The 20846-nt window shown below is 38.9% G+C and overlaps 1 protein-coding gene across 1 annotated transcript in view; it reads left to right on the top strand.

Moving 5' to 3' along the window:
* The window catches only part of TSPAN4 (tetraspanin 4), a 334076-nt gene that overhangs the window by 202177 nt on the left and 111053 nt on the right, over positions 1-20846 (top strand). The window contains exon 2 of the mRNA XM_082269930.1: positions 16156-16347. Coding sequence (XP_082126056.1) covers positions 16156-16347 — 192 coding nt within the window. The remainder of the gene's footprint in view (positions 1-16155; positions 16348-20846) is intronic.

The following is a 20846-nucleotide window of genomic DNA, read 5'->3' on the forward strand; positions in this document are numbered from 1 at the left end:
AAGTCAGACTGAAATGCGGCTTTGAAATCGTGTAAGTTCAAATGAATTTGCACAATTTCAAACACGTGCTCAGTGTGAACGAGAGCTAAAACCTGGAAGCTGATTAAAGGTCATTAAAATGCCCTTAGAAGGACACATTAAAAAAAAAAAATGTTGCCTTTGTTAAAAATAAATAGTATTGTTTTATCATGTTTTGAAGTGTTAGTTATATCCAGTGAAAAATATTCTATTTTCCATGGGGGTTGTATTCAACTGAAAGATTTTCACAGTTGTCTACAAAATATTACTTCATGTGAATACTAGTAACCATAGGAAACTACCAAATCTGACTATTAATCAGCTTAAACAAACTAGAACTGTGTAAGGTGATTGGCTGCTATCTTTTACTGCAATGAGCTCGCTGCTCCAGCAACACAGTGATTGAATAACGCTTATGATTTCAGTTTTTTTAAAAAGCATTGCAGCATAGGTATAAGCTTTTTCACTCAATTTTTGTAAAAGAAAAAAACAACATGCAAAAAAGATAAGGTGATGCCAGGAAAGTTAAAAAAAATAGAGATGATTGAGAATGTATAGGCTAATGTATTGCAAGTTCAAGAGTACCCCATAGCAGCCAATCAAATATCTCCTTTCACTTAGTTACAACAATACATTTTGGTATAGTTTTGATTGGTTAGAGTAACTTAGAGCTTAGCACATTGAATTTGTCTTAGGTAATAAAGGTTATTGTGTGTGGTGCCATAATATAATCTGTGTTAGTTGGCCTCTATGTTGTGGTGAAAAAAAAAAAAAAATCCCAGTGGCGTGCAAATTGATAGAAACTACTTGACTAGAAGAAGCCAGCTTAAATCTATATAAACATAACTAACTTGCACTTCTCAGGAGTGACTTTCCTGTTTGACACCTAATAATTAAAAGGATATATAAGAAATTAAACTCTAAGGTAACTTTTTGATGAAATTGCAGTAATATATTTGGCCTCTTGGGTGAAAACCTAACTGTCTGCATCGCCCTTAAAAAACACTCAGCTTCTCTATTTATGGGTACACTCTAGACAGTGGATCACCAAAGGCAGGCACTGAGGCAGACTGAACCTCATCGGCAGGAAGCATAGAGGTGGACTGAACCCCATCGGCAGGCAGCATGGAACTTTTGTTTTTAGTTTAAATGCTGGAGTCCTGCAAGTGGTTGCAGGTTGCTGACCAGATTGTGCTGCTGGTGGGAACAGTACTGGGGAGCATAGAGGGGAGGATAGCAGAAGCAGAGGAAGATGTCTGAGAGGTTGCTCTGGGTAACAGAACTGAAGGGAGAGTCCTCAATGGGTTAAATGCAGGGGAAGTGTGGCTAATGAAAGAAGAGTACTGGTATATAGGGGGACAAGGAACTTATTAGCAGCTCTGGTTGCTAAGGGTACTGAAGGAATCAATTATTATTGTTTAGAGGCATCTGAATTGGTGTGAATCAACTGAAACTGGGAATATTATCTCAGACCAAGCTTGGAACAAAGTTTCAGTTCCGTTGCCTGACTAGGGAAAGCAAATCAGTAACACAAGCTAACAGGAGCCTTTGTGAACCAGCTGAGTACTGCTCAAAGAAGTAGGCTATGTCATCTTCCAGCAACCATACAAAAGACTCAAGCTGAGACATATTAAAGGAAGGAGTGAAATCATCTAGGCAAAGAGATGTTGCAGTCAAAGCTAAATTAGAACAAACCTTAACCAATGGCAGTATTTCACTACATGAATATCTGCCCTGATCAACAAAGGTATGTGCTACCTGAATATATTCCAGCAGTTTTATCACTACTACAATCCTGCAAAATCAGGTGTCAAGGATCTTTATTTTTCAATGCCAGGTCCCCACTAGCAATAGCCTCCCTTGAAGCGTCTTGACATAATGGAGAGCAAATATCTCCCAGTTTTCAGGTGCAACTGATCTGGTTTTTAATGGGCTCCAGTGTAATGTCAGGAATCAGCAGCAGGGATAGCTAGATTTGCCTGGCTACACTCAGGAGACTGGGACCAGACTGTGTATGCTTTAGGTGAGATGTATTTACAGTGAAACAAAATTAATCCAAACACCAGCACACAGCAGACAAAAAATATAAATTAACCAAAACCCAGAGACAGAACCCCTAACTAAAACTAACCATATACAATATATACAAAAAGTGGAGAAGACAGAAAAGCAGGGGAAAGCTGGAGGTGCAGGGAGCAGATGGGAAAGGGGAACCAAACTGGGATTAGGAACCAGGGAGAGCAGGTATAAGGCAGCAGGGTACAGGCCTAGAGCAAGATCAGCATCAATGACAAACAGAATCTGGCAGCAGCAAAACACTGGAGCGAGAGACCCTAGTAGGTTAGGACCTAAATACCCGTCCAACAGCCAGCATCAGGTGGAAACTGATTACTGGGATCTGCTGGCTGCTGAGAGACACCCGGTGGTGTACCCTGAAATTACAGCCTCCTGTGCTTTGGGAAGCACAGTGCTGCCAGCAGGTGATCCAGGTCCTGAGAAACACTTACTCTGGGAGAGGGAAGGCCAGCACTTTTCAGGTTCTGCTGCAGTGAACATATGTACAGACAGTGAACTGACTGGGGGAGAAGACAGACTGGGCAGAGTTAGATCCAATAGAATGCTGCTTCCTCATTGTTTATTGTCCAACAAGCTGGGTGTGTGTTTTTGACCAATGTGTTATGCTGCTGCGGTAGAGGTTGAGGATCTGGCTTTGTTTTCTGGGTTTGTAGCAATGCCTAGCTTAGAAGGCTAATGGTAGAGAATTACAAATCATTCAATAGTTAAACAGTTCACATATATGTGTTTTAGCTGTGTATTTACCTTTGTGCATGGTGCTTAGCTAGTATCAGTTTTCACTTGAATATGACCTAAAGATAATGATATAATGTGCAATAGTGATGGAGTGTGTGTAACTCTCCTGTGTACTGCATGCATCTCCTGTCTCTGTCTCAGCTTCTTTTGCACTCTGGTCAGTTGCAAGTTCGTTTTGCTGCCTTAGGTTATTGTGTTCAATCTTTCTCTTCTGATTTGAGCAACCTCTTTTTTTTGCTAAGGGCTGAATCCTTTCATTTATACCAGTCATAACTAATACCTAGCCTGCAGAGCTTGCAGTCTAACAGCCCTTGATGTAACATAGCATAAATATGTATGTGTTGTCAGCAGTGTAACTGAGTTGGTATGTTTTCCCTTTCCACTTATTGCTGCTTTTCGTGGTGCCTCTATATTCATTCTATACAGCAGGCTGTGGAAAAAGTGTTCCTCATAAAAATAAATATTATCCTCAAAGCATTCCAAGCACCACGGGCAGAAGAAAGTTTATTCATGCTAAGGGACAACAACTACTGTGAGGCAGCGAGGACTACGGAGAAGGTATGGAGAGAGTGTGAGGCAGTGAGGTGGGGAAAAAGGATGCGGGGGGAGTCTGCAGAAGAACTAAAAAATGAGCATGAAGGAGGCACAGAATAAAGCAGCTAAAATACATGGAGGAGGATACAGTAAACCGAAATGAGGGAGCTGGAGGAAGGAAAATGGGATGGCAAGGTGTATTAAACAGATTGGAATCTGTTTTCTCAGCTGCCTCTTGGGATTTCATTAGGGACAGTAGATACATATACAGATGTTTATTAATATAGATTTGGCATTTGATAATTTAGGAGGTGTTTTTTATTGCCTAGCTTGAAAGATAGAAAGTTATAGTGAGAATGACTGCATTATTTTTGCCTGAGACATTTATGAAATATTATTATTATTTGTTGCTCATTATGGTATTAATGTTAGCCCATTAATCATATAATATATTTCGAAGGCTAGAGAACAAATTCATACAATATTGCCACAAAAACTGTAATATAGCAAATTTCTATTAATTGAGCCTCTTATGTCATAAAACAAAACAAGATGAGCAAGGAGCAGTGACTCATAGCACCCAAACAGCAATAATGTTTTATAAATCGACTGTTAAAAATAAGTAAATGATTAAAGTGCAAGGACGTGTTAAAACCCCTGCCATGTTACTTTTCTTTTTATTGTCACCTGTGTATTATTGCAAAAATGTGTCTTGGCTTCTTGATCCAAAGATGCAACAGGAAGTTGCAGACTTTCTCCCAACATTAGGAGAATGATTTCCCTTTACTTCGTGTTCAAGGGCTGACTCTAAAATTTTGGATTTCCCTTTATTTTCTTTCTCAGTGACAATTGTTACCAGTACAAATAGAGTGGGTAAATCTCTGCAACAAAGATAATGATAAAAGTGTCAATGTCCCAAAACATTTATAATTAATACTTACTCAAAAATTGGAGGAGTCACCGGTACTAATAAACTTGACACCAAGCATTTTATACATGTCTTATATACTCTACTCCCCACAAAAAAAATGTGTTAAAATATTGTTAAATGAAATATGAAAAAAAAAAGAAATATATATATATACACACACAAGATAGATAGATAGATAGATAGATAGATAGATAGATAGATAGATAGATAGATAGATAGATAGATAGATAGATAGATAGATAGATAGATAGATAGATAGATAGATAGATAGATAGATAGATAGATAGATAGATAGATAGATAGATAGATAGATAGATAGATAGATAGATAGATAGATAGATAGATAGATAGATAGTGTGTAAATACACTGCTCAAAAAAATTAAAGGAACACTTTTTAATCAGAGTATAGCATCAAGTCAATTAAACTCCTGGGATATTGATCTGGTCAGTTAAGTAGCGGAGGGGGTTGTTAATCTGTTTCAGCTGCTTTGGTGTTATTTAAATCAACAACAGGTGCACTAGATGGGCAACAATGAGACAACCTCCAAAACAGAAATGATTTTACAGGTGAAGGCCACTGAAATTTTTTTCCCTACTCATCTGTTCTGACTGTTTTTCACTAGTTTTGCATTTGGCTAGGGTCAGTGTCACTACTTGTAGCATGAGGCGAAACCTGGACCCTATAGAGGTTGCACAGCCAGTCAAACTTCTCCAGGATGGCAGATCAATATGTGCTATTGCCAGAAGGTTTGCTGTGTCTCCATGGATAGGGACGTAGAAGGTCCTTAACCCATCAGCACGACCGGTATCTCCTCCTTTGTGCAAGGAGAAACAGGATAAACACTGCTAGAGCCCTACAAAGTGACCCCCATCAGGCTACTGGTGTGAATGTCTCTGACCAAACAATCAGAAACAGACTTTATGAGGTTGAGCTGAGGGCCCGATGTCCTCTAGTGGGCCCTGTGCTCACTGCCCGGCATCGTGAAGCTCTATTGACATTTGCCATTGAACACCAGAATTGGCAGGTTCTTCACTGGCGCCCTGTGCTTTTCACAGATGAGAGCAGGTTCACCCTGAGCACATGTGACAGACATGAAAGGCTCTGGAGAAGCCTTGGAGAACATTATGCTGCCTGTAACATTGTTCAGCATTACTGGTTTGGTGGTAGGTCAGTGATGGTCTGGAGAGGCATATCCATGGAGGGATGCACAGACCTCTACCTCTAGACAATGGCACCCTGACTGCCGTTAAGTATTGGGATGAAATCCTTGGACCCATTGTCAGACCCTACGCTGGTGCAGTCGGTTCTGGGTTCCTCCTGGTGCACAACAATGCCCGGCCTCATGTGGCGAGAGTATGCAGCCAGTTCCTGGAGGATGAAGGAATTGATACCATTTAATGGCCCCCATGCTCGTCTGACCTAGAACACCTCTGGGACATTATGTGTCGGTCTGTCTGAGGATGGCAGGTTGCACCACAGTCTATCCAGGAGCTCAGTTATGTCCTGGTCCAGATCTGGAAGGAAATACCCCAGGACACCATCCGTTGTCTCATTAGGAGCATGGCCCGATGTTTTCAGGCATGCATACAAGAACATGGGTGCCATACACACTACTGAGTACCATTTTGAGTTGCTGCAATAAAATTTCAGCAAAATGGACTAGCCTGCTGCATAATTTTTTCACTTTGATATTCATTGTGTCTTTGAATTCAGCCCTCTGTAGGCTGATAATTTTTAATTTCCATTAAACAATGTGGCATCCTTTTGTTCCTAAAATTACCCAGTCCATATCAGTATAAATATCCAGCATGATATTTTTCCCATTGAGATCTGATGTGTTTTCAAAGTGTTCCTTTAATTTTTTTGAACAGTGTGTATATATATATATATATATATATATATATATATATATATATATACACAGTGCCTTGCGAAAGTATTCGGCCCCCTTGAACTTGCAACCTTTTGCCACATTTCAGGCTTCAAACATATAGATATAAAACTGTCATTATTTGCGAAGAATCAACAAGTGGGACACAATCATGAAGTGGAACGAAATTTATTGGATATTTCAAACTTTGTTAACAAATAAAAAACTGAAAAATTGGGCATGCAAAATTATTCAGCCCCTTTACTTTCAGTGCAGTAAACTCTCTCCAGAAGTTCAGTGAGGATCTCTGAATGATCCAATGTTGACCTAAATGACTAATGATGATAAATAGAATCCACCTGTGTGTAATCAAGTCTCTGTATAAATGCACCTGCACTGTGATAGTTACAGAGGTCCGCTTAAAGCGCAGAGAGCATCATGAAGAACAAGTAACACACCAGGCAGGTCCGAGATACTGTTGTGGAGAAGTTTAAAGCTGGATTTGCATACAAAAAGATTTCCCAAGCTTTAAACACCCCAAGGAGCACTGTGCAAGCGATAATATTAAAATGAAAGGAGTATCAGACCACTGCAAATCTACAAAGACCTGGCCGTCCCTCTAAACTTTCAGCTCATACAAGGAGAAGACTGATCAGAGATGCAGCCAAGATGCCCATGATCACTCTGGATGAGCTGCAGAGATCTACAGCTGAGGTGGGACATAGGACAAAGAAGAGTCGCAAGAAGAAAGCCATTTCTTAAAGATATCCATAAAAAGTGTTGTTTAAAGTTTGCCACAAGCCACCTGGGAGACACACCAAACATGTGCAAGAAGGTGCTCTGGTCAGATGAAACCAAAATCGAACTTTTTGGCAACAATGCAAAACGTTATGTTTGGCGTAAAAGCAACACAGCTCATCACCCTGAACACACCATCCCCACTGTCATGGTGGTGGCAGCATCATGGTTTGGACCTGCTTTTCTTCAGCAGGGACAGGGAAGATGGTTAAAGTTGATAGGAAGATGGATGGAGCCAAATACAGGACAATTCTGGAAGAAAACCTGATGGAGTTTGCAAAAGACCTGAGACTGGGACAGAGATTTGTCTTCAAACAAGACAATGATCCAAAACATAAAGCAAAATCTACAATGGAATGGTTCACAAATAAACATATCCAGGTGTTAGAATGGCCAAGTCAAAGTCCAGACCTGGATCCAATCGAGAATCTGTGGAAAGAACGGAACACTGCTGTTCACAAACGCTGTTCCATCCAACCTCACTGAGCTCGAGCTGTTTTGCAAGGAGGAATGGGCAAAAATTTCAGTCTCTCGATGTGCAAAACTGATAGAGACATACCCCAAGCGACTTACAGCTGTAATCGCAGCAAAAGGTGGCGCTACAAAGTATTAACTTAAGAGGGCTGAATAATTTTGCACACCCAATTTTTCAGTTTTTTATTTGTTAAAAAAGTTTGAAATATCCAATAAATTTCGCTCCACTTCATGATTGTGTCCCACCTGTTGTTGATTCTTCACAAAAAATTACAGTTTTATATCTTTATGTTTGAAGCCTGAAATGTGGCAAAAGGTCGCAAAGTTCAAGGGGGCCGAATACTTTCGCAAGACACTATATATATATATATATATATATATATATATATATATATATGTATATATATATATATATATATATATATATATATATATATATATATATATATAATTATATAATATTAATCCTGAAATACTGCAATACATTACATAAAATAGAATAATTGGATAAAAATCATTAAAATACTCAAAGACCAACACCCTTCTTAAAAAAACATGCCTGCTTATACAGTCAAATCCAAACAATGGGTTAAAACCCCAGCAACGTATTTGAAATGGGGTTGACACTCCACAGAACCTGAAGAGTTAATTTTAGTATTGTACAGTATCTCACAAAAGTGAGCACACCCCTCACATTTTTGTAAATATTTTATTATATTTTTTCATTTGACAACACTGAAGAAATGACACTTTGCTACAATGTAAAGTAGTGAGTGTACAGCTTGTATAACAGTGTAAATTTACTGACCCCTCAAAATAACTCAACACACAGCCATTAATGTCTAAACCGCTGGCAACAAAAGTGGGTACACCCCTAAGTGTAAATCTCCAAATTGGGCCCATTTAGCCATTTTTCCTCCCCGGTGTCATGTGACTCATTAGTGTTACAAGGTCTCAGGTGTGAATGGAAAGCAGGTGTGTTAAATTTGGTGTTATCACTCTCACTCTCGCGTACTGGTCACTGGAAGTTCAACATGGCACCTCATGGCAAAGAACTCTCTGAGGATCTGAAAAAAAAGAATTGTTGCTCTACATAAAGATGGCCTAGGCTTTAAGAATATTGCCAAGACCCTGAAACTGAGCTGCAGTATGGTGCCAAGACCATACAGAGATTGAACAGGAAAGGTTCCACTCAGAACAGGCCTCGCCATGGTCCACCAAAGAAGTTGAGTGCATGTGCTCAGCATCATATCAAGAGGTTGTCTTTTGGAAATAGACGTATGAGTGCTGCCTGCATTGTTCCAGAGGTTGAAGGGGTGGGGGGTCAGCCTGTCAGTGCTCAGACTATACGCCGCACATTGCATCAAATTGGTCTGCATGGCTTCCCAGAAGGAAGCCTCTTCTAAAGATGATGCATGAGAAAGCCCGCAGTTTGCTGAAGACAAGCAGACTAAGGACATGGATTACTGGAACCATGTCCTGTGGTCTGATGAAACCAAGATAAACTTATTTGGTTCAGATGGTGTCAAGCCTGTGTGGCAGCAACCAGATGAGTACAAAGACAAGTGTGTCTTGCCTACAGTCAAGCATGGTGGTGGGGGTGTCATGGTCTGTGGCTGCATGTGTGCTGCCCACACTGGGGATCTACAGTTAATTGAGAGAACCATGAATGCCAACATGTACTGTGACATACTGAAGCAGAGCATGATCCCCCTCTTCAGAGACTGGGCTGCAGGGCAGGATTCCAACATGATAAAGACCCTAAACACACCCACCACTGCCTTGCTAAAGAAGCTGAGGGTAAAGGTGATGGACTGGCCAAGCATGTCTCCAGACCTAAACCCTATTTAGTATCTGTGGGGCATCCTCAAATGGAAGGTGGAGGAACGCAAGGTCTGTAACATCCACCAGCTCCATGATGTTGTCATTGAGGAGTGGAAGAGGACTCCAGTGGCAACCTGTGAAGCTCTGGTGAACTCCATGCCCAAGAGGGTTAAGGCAGTGCTGGAAAATAATGGTGGCCACACAAAATATTGAAACCAGCAGTTTAGCCATTAATGGCCATTAATGGCTGTGTGTTGAGTTATTTTGAGGGGATAGCAAATTTGCACTGTTATACAAGCTGTACACTACTGTGCACTCACTACTTTACATTGTAGCAAAGTGTAATTCCTTAAAGGTTGTCACATGAAAAGATAAAATATTTACAAAAATGTGAGGGGGAGATACTGTATATTCAGAACCAGTATAGTCCTCCAATATAGGGTCAGTAAAACAAGGGGTACAAAATGTATGCCTGAGATAACACCATGTAACAGTCCTGTACTGGCAGCACTTGTATCTAACCCACCATGCAGTGGATGGTTATGCTATATTTCCCACTAGATGCAATGGTTAGGGCTAAATCCATCACTCTTCTGCATATCCATTGCTTCATATACATACACATAAGCCACCATAAATCATGAGGACTGTGTGTCCCTCAAGGGAGACATGTTGCACCATAATGGTGGACAATTGATTTAGTTATTGACTGCACAGAACCAAAGCCATATCAAAGTAGGAACAGTCCACATATCTGTAGGACTACAAGGAAACATATCAGCTTTATGGCAGCAGGAGCTTAAGAGAGTAGTGTGTCACCTGAGATATAGAAAGCATTGTGACCCTTTTCAGTCTTTCCTTTCCTTTTGCTTTCCTTTTGCTTTCGTTCTGCTGATGGGTTTGCCAATAATTATCTAATTATCTAATAATTAAGTAGTGGTAAGGTACTAAAAAAAATTGTAAATTGCAGTTATGTTCTGGTGCTGTCCCACTTCAAATCAGTATTGTTTTATATATAATATTTCATTAGTTGAAGCATTATGATGTTTGGAGAATAGATTTTACAAATCAAAATCCCCCCAGAACCTGTAAGAAGTATATATCACTTATATAAGTTATGATCCTGTTTCTTTGGCAATAACCAATAAGCATTTTTATAATAAGGAGCTGCTCTAAGTAACTGTTTATGTGACCTGTTGGCTCAAAGAGGATAAAAAATAAGAAAATTATCACCAGTTTATGCTGCTCATCTTTGCATTTCACAGTATGAATTAAACGCAATTAAAACTAAAATCAAAGACGTTCTGCTTACATTACTGATCAAGAGCCTTCACATCTAAATGCAGGCACTCACTCAGTGTAAGTCTGGTTGTCTGGTTCATGAGATCAATTTGATTGCATATAGCAACCCCATTCAGAGACACTGACACATGATTTTCGAACCTAGAGAAAGTTTTTTGTTTTCACCTAAAAAGTTAGTAGTAGTTAGTTACATTTGTAGTTTCTCCAAGCCACTTCTTCATTTGGCATGGCAGTGTCAGGAAGATACTCCAGCATTTAAATACACACAGGTAGAACAGACACCAAAATCAAAATCACCATGAAATCAACATAAATGTTGATTGTCCGAGATCATGAGATGTGAAAGTTGTGGAGCCACCCTGTTCTAGTTACATAATCTCATCCTTGGCAGTAGGCTGTGTAGGTATTAATTCTTCCATTTTCATGGCAAATTTTTTGTCATATTGCCAGGGTAGGAATGTGAATTACTGTATATGTGGGAGACAAATGGGAGTTGGTTTACTAAAACTGGAAAGTGTACAATCTGGTGCATCTGTGCATGGTAGCCAATCGGCTTCTAACATCAGCTTGTTCAATTAAGCTTTGACAAAAAAACCTGGAAGCTGATTGGTTTCTATGCAGAGCTGAACCAGATTTTGCACTCTCTAGATTTAGCAAATCAATCCCATTGTGTCAAAACCCCTCTCCTCTGTAAAGGAATGGTTATTCCAGTTTAATGAAGATGACCTCTTTCACGTCTCTTGCAAACTAATTGTTCCTTCTGTTCAAGATGTGCACCTCACTGTACTCAAAAGAATATACTTACTTCTTAAGGAGTAGAAAACTTGCTGATATAATTTTCCCTCCAATGGTAGACCCTTTGCTTGTTGAGTTTTTTTTTTTTTTTGTCTCTCCAATGTATAGGTCTTTGCATTCCTCACTACACAGCACTATAAATACCAACTTTTACAACTCCCATTCTGCTCTTGGACAACCAACATCTCCACATTCCATGGTGATCAAACTAAAGAGTTTGAGCAACCTGTGTGGATATAAATGATGGGATATCTTCCTAATACTTATTAGAACACGTTTATTTGAATGTGACTAAATGCTGCTAGCTATACCATGACCTGAATTAATGAGAGCCATCTGAGACATTTTAACCTACAACGTGTAAATAGTTCTTGAAATCCTTGTTTTTTTTATGATCTGGGCAGAATAGAAAAACTGTAAGGAATGTATGTGACTAAAGGCTTCTTTCTAGTCTAAACTGGGCAAAAGGTAATTGAAATGATGCTTTTGTGAATATGAAAGCATGTGTGAAACTCAGGTTCAGCACCAAGGACAGCAATCCATGCTGTGCATTCCCTGCATGTGCTTACATTAGGATTGTTTTTTCTATTCTTGCTGTTTTTCAGCACGTAACCTGTGCTGTTATTAAATTGAGTATGTTTTTATTTAATTTACCAAATAAAATCTACTCTTCATTAATCTTCCTTGGCTAAACCTAAAATGCATCCTACATACCAGAGGAGGAAATGTACAGAAGCATTTATTAGATGCTTCTCTGTCAAGGATCTGTTTTTGATGCATTGCAGCAAATTGTGTTCAGGTTGTCACAACAACATATGTGCAGTTTGTTCTTATTTGATGTATATGGCTCAGGTTGTTTTGTATTTGACCTCACTGACATTGTGACATTAAAGCACATATTGACGTGTTGCAAGCATTATATCAGCCTTTAGATCTGTTCCTGTAAACCTACCTGACATTTTAGACTTCTTGATAAGCTTAGTGTATTTTTTGCCTCTGTTAAGTGCACATACTACTTAAAGGGGTTTTCTGTGTCCAAGACAGTCTTGAACCATTTGATAGATACATTACATAAGTTTAACACTTGTTCATCTTTTTACACCATGCAAAGGCCTCTTTATCATGTATAGAGTTGTAAAGATGGATACTAAGGGAACTAAACAGAATTAACTCATGGTAAGCGGCAATACACATTTGTGAATCAACTTAAAACTTAAAAAACATCTAAAAAGAAATAATGTTTGTCTGTACATCTAAAAATAAATAATATTTGTCTGTGCATATACCACTTTGGTTTTGGGACTTTAGTAGGAAATGCAGGCTGTAAGCAACATGATGTTGTGTTGCCCTGATTCTATCTACTCAGTAAAGGCTGTAAAGCTAGATTCACAAGTGACACCTTTCTTGTACTCTCTACACTCACTACTGTATTTGGGAACTAACAGTCAGCAGACTGTGTACGGTCTACATAACACTGTATTAGGACTACATGACACCTACCTCTCTTCTCCCTAAAAGGGGAGGTGTTTTGTGGTCAATGAAGAAAGCAGGGAACAGTACTAAATGATATCAGTCATAGAGGCAGAGAGCACAGAAAGTTATCATCTCACAAGATCTCTGGCTGGATGAGTAGCTACTGTATATTTTACGTTTGTTAAAGAGATAAAAATTAAACACTTTGAATAGTGTTATGGTATTGACGGGCCAAGGAAGCAAATAAGAGATATTTATTTTTTAATATCTACATATACTTTAATTCAAAAACATTAAAAAATAGGAGAAAATTGACATGATCTGACATTATATTTTATGTTTTTTTTTTTCCTGGCTGTAGTTTTTTGCAAGTGCATGTAGGTGCTAAGTTCACTTTGATGTAAATCTTTCTTGACTCCACACATTATAGTGGTATGGTAAATTAAAGTGGAGTTCCACCCATTTTTAATAAATTGGATTACATAGATATATGTAATCCCCTTTAAAACGACTTTTACCAATGGAAAGTTTTTTTTTTTTTTTTTTTTGCTAGTAAATACCTTATTTTCTGCTTTATTTATCCTCTTCTCACTTCCGGGTCTGGTCGGCGATTATGTCATTCGGCGATTCGCAGTGTGTGCTGGGATGTATCTCAGGGCATGAAATCTTGCATTATTACACAGGAGATGAGCTGCACTGCGTGCTCTGCCCCACCTCAGCCCCACCTCCTCTCAGTGAGCTGTACTGTATGTATTGTATTGAGGCCGTGCTCTGCCCCGCCTCCTCTCAGTGAGCTCAGTGAGGATATAATGCTTTCAGTCCTCGCACACTGAGAGGAGGCGGGGCGGAGCACGGCCTCAATACAATATATACAGTACAGCTCACTGAGAGGAGGCGGGGCGGAGGCGGGGCAGAGCATGCAGTACAGCTCATCTCCTGTGTAATAATGCAAGATTTAATGCCGTGAGATACATCCCAGCAAACACTGCGAATCGCCGAATGACGTAATCGCCGACCGGACCCGGAAGTGAGAAGAGGATAAATAAAGCAGAAAATAAGGTATTTACTAGCAACAAAAAAAAAAAAACTTTCCATTGGTAAAAGTCGTTTTAAAGGGGATTACATACATCTAAAGTCACTAAAATGGGTGGAACTCCACTTTAAGGGCTTTCCTCTCCCCCACCCTTACTATTTGTCCAGCAATGACATGGGTAGCCTTAAAAATGGGGGGGGGGGGGGAAAGAATGGAGGGGCAGGGGTAACGTGCCAAGTTTGGAAAGTTGGTAATTGCATAATAGAGAGCACCACAGGTTTTCCAGCTCCCGGAGTTAGCTGGAAAACCTGAATGGTATATTTAACAGGCAAAGGGAGAAAATAAGAGAAATATAATGTTTAGTCTTTATCGCTGTGAGATTATTGCCTTCTACTTTGTTTTCTGTTTGCCTACTGTTTTTGGACATGTACCACTGCTCATGACTGTGTTTTATGCCTATTCCTTTTTCAATAAACATTGAATTTATAAAAAAAAAAATTTATATAAACTTTAAATCAAAAACATAAAAAATAGGAGCCATTTGACATTATCTGACATATTTTATGTTTTTTTTTTCCTGGCTGTAGTTTTTTTTCTTTGCAAATGCATGTAGGTGCTAAGTCCACTTTAATATAAATCTTTCTTGACTCCACACATTATAGTGGTATGTTAAATTAAGGGCTTCTCACCCTCTCCTCCTCCCTCACCTTACTATTTGTCCAGCAATGGGATAGGTAGCCTCAGAGATTGGGGGGTTGGGGGGGGGGGGGGGTAACATGTCAAATTCAGCAAGTTGGTATTTGCATAAGAGAGAGCACTACAGGTTTTCAAGCTCCCAGGGTTATCTGAAAGACAATTACAGGTTTGTGGAGCTTTCCTGTATTTCATTTATAATACCTGTTTAGCATGCACAGTGTCATGACGGCTTTACTGTAAATACTTAGTACAAGAGGGTCATTCTGTGTGCCAGTGTTTACACTGTGTCTAGCTATTTTCTCCCGAAGTGCTGGTACAAAATAGCGGTAGGGTGTTTTTCTCTGCTTTTATTCTTTATCTTTCAATTCTTACCATCATATCCTGGATTTAAAAATAATCCCTTTCAAGAAAATCCTGCTGGGAGAGAAATCCTGGCATTAGATGCAAACTCTAAAATCTTTGTCTCTTGTGAAAACAAAAAGAATTAACAACTATTTTACAGGCTGCAATTAGCTGCCTTTCCTGCCCAGAGTCATGTTTGTATGATTATGTCATTTGAAATGGGCAAAGACAGACAAAACAAATGTTATTTCATTTGTGCATAGAGACATATGAAGTGATTGCAGCCATTGAGTTTTACCAAATGCATTCTCAACAAAATGGCATAAAGCTATACTGTTAAACCAAAGACAATGGTATTTCATATGGAATCCAGGCAGACATATTGGGGGGGGGGGGGGGACTTATCAGTCAGTGTTCTAAGTCTTTAAATTTGCATCATTTGCATGTGATGTCAATCGATTAAAGGTAGTTTTAAACTTTATTCTCCTTTACATAAAAATTTCACACCTGACATTTCAGATCAGGCTGGTGGTTGCTGAAATGGAAGTGTGACACAACAGGGATGATTGGCATAAATCCTATTGGATAATGCCATGATGTTCAGGTAAAAGACCCACCTTGTATAAACACTGTATGGAGAAACAATAATGGAGTCTGGAACTTTCTGCTTGAGAAATTAGTGATTCTTCCGGTAGCATATGAGTTATAACTGCTTGAAAATGTTTTGTTTTGTTTTTTTACTGAATTAGCTCCGTAATGTACAATGCAGCCAACAGTATTGCATTTTTTTGAAACAATAGAAGTAAAAAAGGGTGTAAAAGGAAAGGAAGCTAAAACACACCCCAGAATTTAGATAGATGGATGGATGGATGGATAGGATAGGATAGGATAGGATAGATATGCCTTCAGCAGTATTCACCTAGACTGCATTTTTATCAAATACTCTCCTTTGAATTAGACAGCTGTAAACTGATCCAGGCTAGCCGCAGTCACTAAGGGTTTCTTCTGTGTGGTGTTCTCTCTACTACAGCAAATACATTTACAGATACCCTGGGACTAAAGAGAGCAAAAATGTTTTGCAACATGAGTCTTGGTTAAGAATTCTTTGTCTTTTTTTTTTTTTTATGCAATAAAAAAATGTTCTTTCTAGCTGGCTTATAAATAAAATGTGTGGATATTGTGCCAAAACTGAGGGTTTGATAAGGACACAGAATCTTTCATGACTTTGCTTCTTTGTTTTTTGCCTTGGCAGCTGGGAGGATGTGGGATCCTTGGAGTGGGTATCTGGCTGGCTGTCACCCAGGGGAACTTTGCCACGCTCTCCTCCTCTTTTCCTTCGCTATCTGCTGCCAACCTGTTGATAGCTACAGGAACCATCGTGATGATCGTGGGCTTTCTGGGCTGCATTGGTGCTATTAAGGAGAACAAATACCTTCTTCTGAGTGTGAGTACAAATCATTGTGGGAGTTTGGTATCTTCTGGGCAATGTTCAGTCTTATAGGAGCAGTCTACATACTTGGAGAAAAAATGGAGCAGTTGACTATAGCCATCAGTAAGCTTGAACTTAAAACTACACTGGAAACTTTTCTTAAATGTATACATCAGATATAAACTTATCATTAATGATTTATTTATTATCAATATAGCAACCTATATGCATGGAAAGCTTAAAGGTAATGTGAGGTAGTTAACACCTGGATGCAAATCAGTCTTCAGTTCTTTTTAACAATGTCTGTGCAACAGTTTTCCTGTGTATTTACAGCCTGTGCACCTGTAATCATGGGCAGCCAACTCCAATAGTAGTGCCCAGGTCTGCTACAGATTTATTACTAAAGATGAGACAGAATTTTACTCTAAACAGATGAATCATGCTCAGGGTCAGGTTTTATTCTGTACCAGTGCTGTGTTACAGCAGCTGAGGGAGAAACATATGTCTCCTTGCTCCTGTTTAGCATTGGCTTTCTGTACAACAGAATTGATAAATGCTTCCCCTTGTGTTTTGGATGATCTGGTTATAAAGAAATCTAGAAATGTATGTATGCATACAGTAGTTAAGCAATGCATTGGATGAATATGAAGATATGTCATTGTGAATGTAACCAAATATCAGCAATATAAATAGAGCCAGGAAATCATTTCTTGCTCTATTTGTGAAGTGAATGGGTAATGCGAGTATTCTTAAGAAAAGTATGATATGATTAATTTCGTAACTATGATTTATTTGCACTAACATCCAAGTTTTCAAGCTTTTGGGTGGAGTAATCCCCCTTCATCAAGGTCTAAAACAGTACTAATACACAAAGTTAGCTGTGTATGTTTGGTTGTGTTTTTTTTTCCCCCTCAGAGATTATCCTACCTAACCTTCTGCTAAAACTTTGTGTATTAGTGCTGCTGGAACCTTGAAGGGGGAACACACCGAAAGCTTATAGTAAAAATTTGGATGTTCGAGCAAATTAAAAAAAGTATCACAGTCTGTACTCAATTGTTCTTGTAACATAAACACATATGTACATTAATTGCAGCTTATGAAAGTTCTTTGTCAGTGCTTTCGACAATTTGTGGCTTAAAGGATAAATTCACCTTTTTTTTTTTTTCTAAATTCCAGCTCCTCTATGTACCAATATATCTTTAATGTACCTTTAACAATAAGGTGTAGTATTGCTCATAGCCGAAAGAAACAACCATACACTAGCAGCGCTTATGTGAAACAAAAACATAAATAAATAAATAAATAAATGCAGGTAAAAGTCCAATATGGTGAAAGTGCTATAATGATATGAATGGCATAAACACTCGTTGTAAATTAATCTATGGAATATAATTAATATATAAAATGAATCCCTTTCTTCACCACGGTGCTGTATCAAATCAAAAGAGACCACCTTCACCACACCAACGGGATTCCCCCGTGGTAATGGACACTCACCAAAAGGAAAATTATATGGAGCCTTTGAAAAACATATAGACTTGTCATGTCAGGGAAATGACTCTGCCACTCTGCTCTGTAGACCAAGGTCCTCCAATCCCCACAGCAGTGAAAGCGATTGCTCTAAATGCACAAGCTCCGTTTTCAAAGTTATGTCTTTCCAATAGTTCTTTCTCCAGGTTAGATTGCTCAGCTTCATCAAATCGCCCCTGGGGTGTTTTTGTTTTTTTTAAAGGTGTTTTTGTTGGGTTGTTACTTTCCTGTGAGATACTGCTAGTAGCTCTGACACCACTCCAGATGCAAGTATATGCTGCACGCCGCCCCCCTCACAACACTCATTCTTCTTTGCCTCACAGGAAAGTAACAACCCAAAAAAACACCTTTAAAAAAATCAAAAACACCCCAGGGGCTATTTGATGAAGCTGAGCAATCTAACCTGGAGAAAGAACTATTGAAAAGACATAACTTTGAAAACGGAGCTTGTGCATTTGGAGCAATCACTTTCACTGCTGTGGGGATTGGAGGACCTTGGTCTACAGAGCAGAGTGGCAGAGTCATTTCCCTGACATTACAAGTCTATATGTTTTTCAAAGGCTCCATATAATTTTCCTTTTGGTGAGTGTCCATTACCACGGGGGAATCCCGTTGGTGTGGTGAAGGTGGTCTCTTTTGATTTGATACAGCACCGTGGTGAAGAAAGGGATTCATCTTATATATGAACTATATTCCTTAGATGAATTTACAACAAGTGTTTATGCCATTCATATCATTATAGCACTTTCACCATATTGGACTTTTACCTGCATTTATTTATTGATGTATTTGTTTCACATAAGCGCTGCTAGTGTATGGTTGTTTCTTTCTGCTATGAGCAATACTACACCTTATTGTTAATGGATTTCTTGTAATAGCGGCTGCTCTGTTACACACAACACAGTGTTGTATGCCATTTTTACCGCTTTATATATTAGCGCTGGGTGAGTGGGTTTTACATATATATTTTACACCTACTCCTTTTTATTTACTTGAATGTACCTTAATTGCAGAAAAATAAAAGCTTTCTTTGTAAGGGCCTTACATTAGACCTTGCTGTATTTCTTAGAAAGCGACAGAGACTTCCTGGCATATATATTTGGGGTGGAGAACCCCAAAAGACACAGGAAGGCGTTTACCAGCTGACCTCATTAGCACACACCCTTCACCTATCAACTTTGTTTGCACAGCATCCCCGACATCCCTCCAGGCGTGAATTTGCTTGGCTTGTTAATGTAGGCTGCCACAGCTGCTATGTTTGCTATGTCTGCATGCTAAACTCTCTGGGGTGACGGGTTGGACACCCCTGATGTAGTGCAAGGGCCTTCTTGATTGGATACAGTGTGATTGGATAGATGTTGTCTCCTCCTATTTTATAGTTTTGGTAAATCTAAAGGAGATTGTACAGTGATTGAACAATCAGACTGTATAATGATTGGCCACTTTTTTACCTTAAATTAACTACTTGTGCTTTCAGGGCCATTAAATTGTAAATGGCACAACAAACACATATGTTTATACATGAAAAACAGATGACAAATGCAGCAAAGCACAACGTAAAAAAATGTGCAACTCGTACTATGCCAAAATATCCTATGTGAATGGGGCTAAATGTGAAATTGGTTTGTTTACACAAGAACAATGAGGCTCCATTCACATCTGTGTTTCCGAACGCATGGCAAACTGCACAGAAAAGGCATGCTTTGCTGTGCGTTTCAAAAACACTCTGCAAACTCACCAAAAAGCACGGTAAAAAACACATCACAGTCTGCTCTAAAAGTTCTGAAGCTTCTTTGGGGCGATTGTTGAGCATAGTGAATGTGCTGCCCTATGCGTGATGAACAAAAAGGCTCCAAAAAGCCCCCCCTGCCAAAAAAAGGTAGGCCTTTACACTACATAGCTGATTGTAATGTGTAGGGTCTTCTGGTTTGGTCCAGACTGGTAATACATACCCTATCACACCCTTTTCTGTGATGCAAAAACACAGAATATTATGGGAGCTGACTTACAGGAAGTGATGCAACCAGAAAGAATGTTTTAGAGGTGAAAATGTTTTTATTGTTTACATTTTGAGACAAAAAGGAAAATAGGACACAGTAATATGGTTACAAAAGTCAGCAACAATAGCTATCGCCCAAATCATGACATATGTCAATTGGAAAAATACAGTCCAAGCTGGAGTATGTTTTCAACAAAACAAAAAAAAAAACAGGAACAGCAGGGACAACATATCCGTATTAAATGCACAAGTGGAATATAAACAGAAAAACACATATATCAGTATCGGACAACATATACGTTTCTGTTGTCTGAGTCACAATGGAAGGTGACCCGAATGTATGCTGGCACACCAAGGGTTCAAAAATTGTCGTATAAAGAAAGGGATAGAGAAAAGAGTGGGGAGAAAGAATAGTGGGGGGGGGGGGAAGAAGAGAGGGAAAAGGAAACGTATGGTCTAAAGGCCAGCTGGTCAAGAGAGGTATCACATGAGCAACCATAAAATTGGGTAAAAGAATAAAAGAGAATGTTTTAACCCTTTCGCTGCCAGGCCCTGTGCTTTTGTGAAATTTACGCAAAAAAAAGTCAATATCCAAATTTCTCTAGAAATCAAGAGGTTTTCATTTGTCCCTTACAGCTTTCAGAGTTTGTTAAAGACCCCCCAAACCATATATTTTCTGAAAGTACATGACCTATAGAATAAAAGGAAAGTGCTACTAAATTTTTACATGCTGCCATATTGGCGCCAATGTTTATCAAAATCTTATATTCGCTAAAAATTCTCTAAAATCATTTGTAGCAGATATAAACACAGCAAATTTTACAAAACGCCTGCTAAATCCCTACTAAATATAAAAGCTTAACCTATATTGTGTTAATAAATAACAAATATTTTTAATTTTTAAATTACGCCTTTTTGCAAAATGGTGAAAACTGAACATATGCAAAAAATGTAAATAACCACATTTCTCAAATAATCTGAAGGT

This window comes from Pelophylax lessonae (assembly GCF_965119305.1).
Source record: "Pelophylax lessonae genome assembly, chromosome: 10".
Lineage (NCBI taxonomy): Eukaryota > Metazoa > Chordata > Amphibia > Anura > Ranidae > Pelophylax > Pelophylax lessonae.